Source organism: Setaria italica, chromosome III (genome assembly GCF_000263155.2).
Source record: "Setaria italica strain Yugu1 chromosome III, Setaria_italica_v2.0, whole genome shotgun sequence".
In the NCBI taxonomy this organism is placed as follows: Eukaryota; Viridiplantae; Streptophyta; class Magnoliopsida; order Poales; family Poaceae; genus Setaria; species Setaria italica.
This window is the reverse complement of record NC_028452.1, coordinates 36,089,655-36,100,317: the sequence shown is the minus strand read 5'-3', so window position 1 is coordinate 36,100,317 and position 10,663 is coordinate 36,089,655. Positions and strand designations below refer to the sequence as shown.

Genomic DNA, 10,663 nt, shown 5'->3' with positions numbered 1-10,663 from the left:
TGTGAACTAGTGTAAGCCATATCCTTTATTTTTTGAAATAAACTATGCATATATCTAAAATACTTTCCTACTCAAGTTTCTTGTGGCAGAGACAAAAATTGTGGTGGCAGTGTCTGATAGACATTTTAAATAATGGAAGCACCCAACCACCCACTCCTTGACAACTATGCCTTTGTTTCTGAACTTTTCTCCTTGACAACTATTTTTTTGAAAACTTATTCTAATTGTTTTCTAGAAGACCATTTTGTTTTCTAAACTGACAATATTTCGGAAAAGCTTTATTTCAGGTATTTTTTTGAGAAAACATTGTTATAAATGATTTTGGGAAGCTTGGACAATGGCTCGGCCGCGAGCATGGATGTTCCACATCAATAATACTGTAAACTCAGTTTTTCCCAGCAATCTCGATATACCTGAAAGCGGTGAGCGGTGCAGCCGTGCAACGCGAGCAGAATCTAGCTGAAACGCAGCGTCACATCACGTGGTATCCGGGCCCGTTACGTTGCTGCTAACGGCGCTGCACAACCGCACCAAAAACGGCCCCATGCCCCTCCCATCTCCCCACTGACTGCGACGCACGACGCCGGGATCCCGTCCTTGGTACGCCCAGCGAACGGGCGAAACCCCCCCCCCCCCCCCCCCCCCCCCCCCCCCCCCCCCCCCCCCCCGGGCCGGGGGGATGAACGACGAACCTCCCGGCGGGCTCAACCGTCGCAACGGGAGCGGCGGCAGCTTTCGAGCCGTCGACGCCACCCATTTCCAACGCCCACCAGCGGACCGGGGAGTAGTGGGACGACGTCAGTTGTGACGGCGACGGAGCTCCCCACCTTCAATGCCAGGCATTTCCTCCGGATTGGTGGCCCGGCCTCGCTTTTCCCACCACTATAAAATTCTGGCCGCGACGGAGAAAGGATCAAAGAATTGGCAGCGATTGGGAAACGAGGCGCAACCGGCAGAGATCGGCCGTCGCAGGGCACGACTTGACCAAGGGGAAGCCAAGAACCGGCCTTGGCTGGGTTGGGAGGGGATTGTGCACCGGCGGCGCGGCCATGTCGTCGTCGTGGAACTCGGTGGGGCTGGAGGTGCTGTACCAGGTGCTGGGCTGGGTCGCCTTCTTCGCCTGGTCCTTCAGCTTCTACCCGCAGGTCCTCCTTAACTACAAGCGCAAGAGGTCAGCACCGTCCTCCTGGTTCCACTCCTCATTTCTTGGGTTGGGTGGGGTTCGATTTCAATGCTCGTGCCTCAATTTGGGGCCCTGGGGGATGAAATTCACCCTTCTCTAACTAGTCAATGACCCTTGCCAAGCTCGATTCGTTCAATTATTTCATTATCCTGTTCATCTGGCGCGCCTGTGTGGAGAGCGGTTGTTGCATGTATTGTATGGGCTGTGTTCATTACCTGAGTAGAAATTTCGAAACACACACTTACAGCACTGAGTAATTCTCCACTGCGGGGAATTCTCTGTTATCTGTCACATGGCTCCAGCGCCGCAGTTAGGTTGCGAGGTGCGTGTGGATTTCTGGTACGAAATGGAAGGCGGATGATAGAGAATTGTGCAGAATGAACCTATTCAGAATTGCTAATTGGAATGAAATGGGACTTTGGCTTCATTAGTGCTTCAAACTGATTCCTAAGCAGCTTTTAATCATACTTTGGTCTGAACCTGTCTTTTAAACTAGGTGGAATGAGCACGTGTATATCCAATTTGCCTTCATATATGGTTAAGTGATATGTCATTCTGTCGAACACCTTATCTTTCAAGTTGGTGGGATCTTCCTCATCTGGCCAGCAAATAATAGTCAGTGGATGGGCCAGTGCCATCTATGTTGTAACAGGCATAGTCAGTTCTTAGGTTTTACTCTCTTTTCTTATCATCGATTAGTGTACGTTTTGGTTACAGTCGAATCCTACTCAGTTACGAGCTGAAAACATGTGTGCTTACTTTTATTTTGTTAACTTGGTGGGAAAAAGTATTACTTTGCCAAAAAATGTTTGAAACTGATTCTTAAGCAGCTATTACTCTGGTCTGAACCCGTCCCTTAAACTAGGTGGAATGAGCACAAGTGTATATCCAAATTGCCTTCATGAATGGTTATGTTATATGGCATTCTGTTGAACAGAGGACATGTTTGAAGTAGGTGCGGTGTTCCTAACCTGGCCAAAAAATAATTGATAGCAGAAGATGGGCCAGTACGATCTATATTGTAACACGCATCATCACTTCCACCCCTTTTCTTACCGCCCCCGCCCCCAGGATTTATTTCTATGAAACTGAAAAATTTTGCTTACCGCTGAGAGGGTACATTTTTGGAAAGCTTGAATCCTATTCAATTACAAGCTGAAAACATGTGTGCTTACTTTTATTTTATTAACTTGGTTCTTAGTTTGTCCGTGCTCCGGTTGTCCTGCTTTTCTGAGACAGTTAGGGGGAAAGTATTACTTTGCCAAAAAAAAAATGTTTGACCAGTGTTTTTGTTACTGAGCATTGGCCTTTTGGCTGTCTTCTTCAATACACACCTTAACACTTGCCCAGCTCTGTTTGCAATGTGCAATGTTAGAATTTGTATCCTGATTGGTTTGTAGTGCGTTTAAAATTTCAAGTTGTTGTTTTGAACTCAAACAGTTAAGCCTGTTCTGATCCAAATATCATTTCTTAACGGAAGTCCTTGGTTTATGGCTAACTTCTTGTCAATCTATTGCAGTGTTGTGGGTCTGAATTTTGATTTTCTGGTGTTGAACTTGACAAAGCACTCGTCTTACCTCATATACAATGCGGCTATGTTCTTCAGCCCGTTCATCCAGAGACAGTACCATGACAAATATAGTGATAAAGAGGTTTTCTCTACTTTCTTCTTTGTGCATTATCTATTCAAATTGGAAATGGTAAGCCAATTGATGATTGGTTGCTTCTTTGCGCATTTGCATCATGTGCAGTCAGAACCTTCGTTGGGCATGTAAAACCCTAAGTATATCAACATCTCTAGTGTTCTGTGATTGGTTCTTCCATTATTGAACTATTGATTGACAAAAATATACTATTGCATGCTTTTATTTAAGTGATTTCACATCGACTACTCTCTTAAGCTGGTTTGGTAGTGTTCCAGATTGCACTTATACTTGATGTTTCCCTCAATAGTGCCAATTGCAGCGGTTATGTAAGCTGTTGATCCATGTCTGGCAAGCACAACTTTTTAATGTAGAGCACAGGATTCTTGGGTACACAGTTTTAACATGTCATACTGATGCTGAATAATGAACTGGATTAGTACATGCATGAATTGGAACTTGGAACAATGCTGCTGCGTAAGCTGCAGATGCATGCCAAGGAAATGAGAAGATGTTACCTGGAAAGATAATTCTCGCTTCAGCACTGGGTTTAGAGCTGCATGGTGAAGTTAAAAATTTCAAGGCAATACCTTTAAAACTGTTGCCAAACAAAGTTATAAAATAGTGGGGTAGCGTTGTACTGTTGTTGTTATATCAGTTTTGCTCATAGTTGTTGTCGCATAACTTTCAAGAATAGGCATTGTATATCCATGTCCATTCTCAGGTTGTACTAGTACATTTTCTTGATGTCGGTGCCTCCTTGGCCTTGTTCTTTCTAGGTATCAACTATGATGCTTTTTATTTTGCAGATGATTCCTGTTGCTGCAAATGATGTTGCTTTTTCACTACATGCGGTTGCATTGACATCCTTCACCGTTTTCCAAGTATTTATATATGAGGTTGGTTTACTATCTTGTTGACCATTAAGGGTGTATCCTAGCTACTGACTCCTAACTGTGTTGAATTTTTGAACTTGTAATATACAGCGAGGAATCCAGAAAGTTTCCAAAGTTTGCATATCAATTACTGCTGTTGTCTGGACTGCTGCTATTGTTTGCCTCATTATTGCTTGGCCAAAAAGTGACTGGCTTTGGCTTATTGACGTGTTCAAGTAAGTTTTTTGTCCTCGTTATTTGAAAATCCTATTAGCTTTACTTTGGGAAACAGCCAGCTATTTTTCAGTTAGGGTAGTATCTAACTAAACTTGATCCTCTTGGTAAATGTGGCACTTATTTTTCTCATTCCATGTGAATTTCAGTTCTATACAAGTTGGTATGACAGCAATCAAGTACATTCCTCAGGTACTAATAATTATTAACAACACTCTACTTATTCAGTTGTCTCTTGATGTGTACTTATATATTTGGAAGTTGGAACTAGTGGTAAATTTTATTTTGGACAGAGTACAGGATCAACTAAAATCAACATAGTGCATCTAGCTGATAATTGGTACTGGATCTTAATATATTTATGAAACCTAACAAAATTGTGTAATTGTGAATGTGTTTTGGAAGAAAAATCTCCGCAACCTTTTTGTTAAAAAAAGTTTCTAGTAAAAGATATCCAAAAGGACATAAATAGCCAACGTCTCCTTTGTTACTGTACTATTTTAGGGAGTAATAACACATTAAATTGGCTTTCAATGGACACATCTGATACCTAGAAGACAGGCCAACAGTGTAGCTTTCTAGAAAATGTTTTTCTATTCTACAGAACAAGGGAAATATTTATTTTTCCATGCTAATTCAAAGAAATTTGAAAATAGTTGGAGTCTCATGCATTCAATGCCTAGAAGAAGTTCTGAGATTGAAGGAACTAATATTGAATCTACTGAAGTTATCTGCTCAAATTTGCGCATAGATATATTCATTCCTTATGTTTATTCTTTCTATTTGGCTTAGGCCATCATGAACTTCAGGCGGAAGAGCACAATTGGTTGGAGCATTGGCAACATTTTACTTGACCTCACGGGAGGGGTGCTGAATTTTGGTCAGATGGGTGTGCAATCTATAGATCAACGTAAGCCATATTAATCCTTTGCTTCACTGCATGGGTTGTGTTGGGCATATTAGCTTTCTTCCCACTGAACAAATTGTGCTGCAGATACGCTGGTAAATTTCTACGGAAATATTGGGAAAACCCTGCTTTCATTGGTGAGCATGACTCCTAATGTCACCTATAGGTTTTTTGGCAACACATTCTTATCTACATAGAAGTTTGCCTTGCTGCTTGCAGAACTTGACTCATTAAACTATTCTCGTCGCTTTTTGTAGGAGACGGTTTTCTTCGATGTTCTATTCATAATTCAGCACTATGTGCTGTACCCTGCCAAAAAGGATGAGAATGGTAAGGCAATCATTTCTGAAAGGGTAGCCCCTCTTATCAGGCCGTCTGACAAGCCTGAAGAAGATAATGTATGATTTAGCAATAGATATATTGCGTCGCATCATATGCTGTTCAAACGGAACATAACTGATGCATTTTTATTGTATATCGTAAACTAACTGTTGTATATATTTGCTTACACACATGGTTCCTGTAAAAGTTTTACAGACGTTCTCTCCATACTTTTGTGTAAATGGTTAGTTGTTTGCAAATGTTGCCTTTTCTTCTTTGGAAGCATTTACTTCGACTTCGTTTTTTTTGGTTGCTCTGTTTGTAACCCATCGTCATTTGCAAAATCATAAGCATAACCATTCTTGTTATCAAATGCATTGGGTGTGCTTTAAACTGGAAAGTTTTCAAATCTGCGAACCAGCTCCTTAACAATATCTAATTCTTCCATGAGTTTGTGCTGTCGTTAGCATAATTATTCAATTGTTAAACTAAGAAAAATTGAATAGGGTAAAACATTTTTTCTGAACTCTGCTGTCGTTACAATCAAACCGTTTTCATTTCTGTATGTAACCAGCAGACGATTTCCCTGTGCTTCCTATCGTTGTAAAACATGCTGCGGCCCAATAGAAGCGCCAAATGGAGGAGATGGACCTTTCTTGGGCCGAAAGGAGACTATGGTGGCCATGTAATTTGCTATTAAATCAGTGGCGATGAGATGTGCAAAGTGTACGAAGGATCCTCTCATAGAAAGAAGACATTTGTTTTCAAGAAGAAAAATAAAAAGGAAGAAGATGTCCCAAGATATGCCACTGAAAATCAAGGGATGTACAGTTATGAAGCGGTAGATCGTGGATATATGCCACGGAAGAAAGAATGACGAGAAAAATTAAGTGCTGTAGAGTCTTTTCGACGTGTACTTATAGTAGGCGTGTGTATGTAAAGAAAACATACTACTCCCTCCGTCCCAAACATACTACTCCCTACTTATTAGTGGGTATTTGGTTTGAGAAATGGAGTTATGGCTCATCTTCTCACTCCTCACCTTTTTTAGTTTGTGAAATGGAATGAGTTGATCTCTCACCCCCTCGTCCCTCACAAACAATAGTATAACCATGAAGAATGGGGTCATCCCACTAAATTTTATAGGATCAACTCATGATGGACAATCTCACGTACGATGAGGTGATTCCTCAAACCAAACACATCATAAATGCTTATACATCATCCTAATCAACAAATTTGATCCGGTCCGCATTTAGTCAATCACAGCAATAATATGCGTGGAAGATCACAGCAATAATATGCATATAATATGCATGGAAGACGATCCTGACTTGGGGCGCATGCAAGCTAACCAGCGAAGTCTCGCGGGGCACGCAATATGACAGAACGACTCACTTCGTGTTCGCAGTGCCACGTGGGTTGCCGCAACAACCAGGCAGACGCGCACAGGCTACCACTTAATCCCACATACATGTGCGAATGGGTGCAGGCAGCCCACAACCCACCCCACTTTGCATCCTTACCTGAGCCATATGAATACATCAACTCCCCTTAAAGCGAAGAGCCTATATAGAGATAAAACCTAAAACTAAAAAAGCAATACATATCAATGCGTTGATGGCCACATACGCATAGCAAAGAACACGTAAGCATAGCAAAGAACACGTCAACACTGCGTCGACGCACACGTATACACCCCCGCCGCCACCTGCAACAAATCTTATTTATGTATCTAATAGAAACAAACACAAAGCAATCAAGCGCATCCTTATCCTTCAGGCCTCCAACCAGTGGGACGAAGACACGCAGTCTAGCGCCTCGGGGCGGAGCAACCCCCCTGGACCTGGAATCGATAAGCTAAGAATCTGAGGGACATAAACAAACACTTTTGGTGGATGACGTGCTGATGTGTTCTTATTTGTTGGTTACAGCTCAATGTCTATGTGTTAAGATTCCTAGATTTAAGATGTTGCCTGTGCGTTTTTATCTTTAATTGCTTTGTTGCTAGACATCTACTCTTTTTGTTGTACCTATTTCACACTTTGCATTTTTCAAATTTGGAGGACCTGTTTCGGCTTTATGTTGCCACCTACAGCGTTGTACGCGAGGTTCTCAGTGAAGGAAACATCATCAACGTCTCCTAGTAACTCAGTGTATGCGTTTGTGTTCAATTTGTCAGAATTTCTTAGTAGTTTTTATTTTAGTTTAGCGTGTGCATTTACATTTTGATCCATTTATTTTCTCATGTTAATCGCATTATATTCATACATGGTTGTATGTATGCATGTTTATTTTTCCTATTGCCATCTGAATCGGATCCGACGAATCGAACGACGGGAGAATTGGGTGTCATCAGTAGGCGATGTAAGTATATAGAGTACTCTTTTATTTGTTGTTTTTAATTGTCAAATATGTGTTCCCAGCGTTGATTATTGTTCTACTTTGTTTGACAAAGGGAAATGTATGTTTCCTATTGTGTCTCGTGAGTATGCTGGTAAGCGGAGGTGGTTTCAGATGAAGGATCAGCGTTTACATAATCTTGGAAGAGCAGGTGTTGTAATAGTAGTCGCTGAATTTCTTCTTTCTATTTTTTACTAATTTTTTGTTTATTCTATAAACTAATTTGTTCGCGTAGGTTTGCAAATAGGTTTTTTACGAAATATACCCTCTGTTTCATTGGAGCATTTTTCTCTAGACTATATTGAATTTTTGAAAGGTAATCGAAGTATATTTATAGTACTCTTTTATTTTAATTTGTGTGTTATATTAACTGTAACTTTTTTAAAAATTTTGTTGTGGATGAAGTAGTATCTTATCCTATCTTGATCGGTCATACTACGATACCGTTGATTATGAATGCGCATTCTATGGTGCTATATTTTGGTATGGAGAATGTAGTAAGCATGATTCAACATGACGTTGTGTGATCTACAATCTATGTTGCAGAGGTGGCAAGGTGTTTTTGCCGTGTTTTCAAGCAGTGCCAGAGTTTTTTGTTTCTTTGCAGCATTTTGATGGAGATTCTCGGTGCAAGTCTCCTTTGATGCCTGCTGAAGATAAGTCTCCTAAGTTTGCTCAATTATACATATATGATACGGACCATGAAATTAGGAATAGAAGTTCAGCTATTGTGTCCGAGGATAGTGATGATACCAGCTTGGATACTGATATTGTTAATGGTTTAATATCAATGCTGGATAATTGTAACCCTTTGGTGAAGCAATTCAGAAAGGCACGTGATCTTCTTGCTCAGCATGGTGGTGAACATGTAGGTATAAGAATTGTGGGTGCATATGAAGACGATCCTGTTCAGTTTAATGTGCCAACAATGAGTGAAATAGCTGGGTTAGTTGTTGGTGATTTTTCACTTGAGAATTATAAACGAGATATCATAGTGGACAGTATACCATCTAGCTTGCAACACATTTCTTGTCTTCATCCTGCTTATATGGCACTACAATATCCATTGTTGTTTCCTTATGGCAAGCAGGGCTTTCGTCTTGGGATTCCCTATAGGTGTACGGATTTGTTACAAGCTGGTGCTCAAAAAAATGTTACCATGCAGGAGTATACTTGTTATAATTGTCATTATAGGAGAAATCATCCTAATCCATATTTATATTGTGGAAGGTTGTCTTTTCAATCAGCAGTTGATATTTTTGCCTGCATAGAAGAATGTAGGCTGACTTGGATAGCTGATCACCAAGATGACTTTAGATGTGAACATTTTCAAGGTATTACTGACGCTGTGAGTAGAGGCTGCATTGATGGTTCTTCTGTAGGGAAACAACGGGTTATTCCTGTTTCTTTCGTTGGTGGTCGACGATATTTAACTCAGCAACTTCAAGATGCAGTTGCTATATGTAGGGTGCATGGTCCTCCTCATTTTTTACGATATTTACGTGCAATCCAAAATGGTTAGAAATAAAAGAGACCGTGGAGTTGGAGTGTGGGCAACGGCCATCGAATAGACCTGATGTTGGCTGTAGGGTGTATCATATGAAGCTGAACGAAGTAATGGATGATATTAAGTCTGGTTCTGTTTTTGACCTATTGTTGCAGGTATGCATGTATAATTTATGCATTATTGGGTTCGTTGCAGTTTACAATGGTATCATAAAATTATTTTTTTCTCAGATTTATCTTGTATGACTGTTGTTGTACGATTTACATACTAATGAAGCAACTTCCTTTCAGTTTTGGAAAGTGTTGAGTTTCAGAAAAGAGGGTTGCCACATGCTCATATATTGGCTTGGCTCTAAGATATAGCGGCGGATGACATTATTTCAGTCATTGATAAGTATATATCTACTAAAATACCAGATCCTGGAGAAGATCCACTTGGATATGCACTCGTGGAAGAATTTGTGATGCATGGTCCATGTGGCGACGATAATAAAAATTGCCCCTGTATGAAAAATGGTTCGTGTTCAAAGCATTTTCCTAAGTAATTTCAAGTAGAAACTACTACTGATGGGAGTGTTTCATTATGTACGAGCGACGTGATACGGGATGGTACGTTATTAAGAATGGTGTTAGATTGGATAATGGTTATGTGGTTCCTCACAGTATGTTCTTGTTGAAGAAATATCAAGCACATATAAATGTTGAATTTTGCAATCAGTCAAACATTGCTAAGTATTTGTGTAAGTATGTGACAAAGGGACCTGACCAAGCAAATGTTACATTTCGGAGGCTGGGAAAAGGAAGGCCTCATCAAGTAGCACTTTTTTGGTGAATAAAAGGTTGCGATCAGTAGATAAATTTGGTGTGCCATATGCTAAAGATGAAATAATAAAACATATTCAATGAAGATATATATGTGATAAGGAAACATATTGGCATATTTTTTGTTTTGAATTGCACCACAAGATTCCAGCTATTGAGAGATTGGCAGTTCATTTACCTAGCATGAATATGGTGTCATATGCCACTGGAGCTAACTTGGCGTCTTTGATTGCTACTCCTTTTCTCCAGAAGACTACGTTGACTGAATGGTTTGTAGCAAATCTTAAATATCCCGCTGCTCGTGAATTATCGTATTGTTATTTTCCCACTAGGTGGACATGGGATAGCTCATCACAATTGTGGAAACCCAGGGGCAGTGGGACCTATAAGATTGGATGCATGCATAATGTTCATCCTTCTCAGGGTGAGAATTACTATCTCAGAATGCTTCTGTTAGTTGCCAAAGGAGCTCAATGTTATGAGGATGTGCGTACAGTTAATGGAATTTTGTATGACACGTTTAAAGAGGCTTACTCAGCACGAGGTTTATTAGGTGATGATCATGAACGATTTGCTACTTTTGCTGAAGTAGATTGCTGGTCTCCCGGATCTCAGTTAAGATCTTTATTCGTGTTAATGGTAATGTATTGTGGTGTCTCTGATGAAGCCTCTTTATTCGATAGATGTTGGTGACCCATGGCTAATGATATAGAGTATGTTCTTCAAAAGCGTATGGGCAATTCTTCTTATTTTGTACCTGATTCACAAC

At 40.4% G+C, this 10,663-nt stretch overlaps 1 protein-coding gene across 3 annotated transcripts; it reads left to right on the top strand.

The window, feature by feature from the left end:
• The first annotated feature begins 695 nt into the window (after nucleotides 1–695).
• LOC101755111 (cystinosin homolog) lies at nucleotides 696–6,204 on the top strand. 3 transcript variants are annotated; one of them, XM_004962527.4, is made up of 9 exons: nucleotides 696–1,171; nucleotides 2,703–2,835; nucleotides 3,636–3,725; nucleotides 3,813–3,937; nucleotides 4,085–4,127; nucleotides 4,728–4,845; nucleotides 4,930–4,979; nucleotides 5,100–5,172; nucleotides 5,738–6,204. In XM_004962527.4, the coding sequence occupies exons 1-9, from the start codon at nucleotides 1,050–1,052 to the stop codon at nucleotides 5,788–5,790; spliced, it is 807 nt and encodes a 268-aa protein (XP_004962584.1). In that variant the 5' UTR covers nucleotides 696–1,049; the 3' UTR covers nucleotides 5,791–6,204. The 3 variants fall into 3 exon arrangements, with proteins under 3 accessions (XP_004962584.1, XP_004962585.1, XP_004962583.1); XM_004962528.3 differs by having other exon boundaries at nucleotides 697–1,171; nucleotides 5,741–6,204; XM_004962526.3 differs by lacking the exon at nucleotides 5,738–6,204 and having other exon boundaries at nucleotides 701–1,171; nucleotides 5,100–5,419.
• Nucleotides 6,205–10,663: the final 4,459 nt, after the last annotated feature.

Bases quoted from the DNA above. Each gene is read 5' to 3' on its own strand.
- LOC101755111 (XM_004962526.3), top strand. From the start codon at position 1,050: ATGTCGTCGTCGTGGAACTCGGTGGGGCTGGAGGTGCTGTACCAGGTG. The intron at 1,172-2,702 runs GTCAGCACCGTC...AATCTATTGCAG, and splicing joins CTTAACTACAAGCGCAAGAG to TGTTGTGGGTCTGAATTTTG. The intron at 4,128-4,727 runs GTACTAATAATT...TATTTGGCTTAG, and splicing joins CAATCAAGTACATTCCTCAG to GCCATCATGAACTTCAGGCG.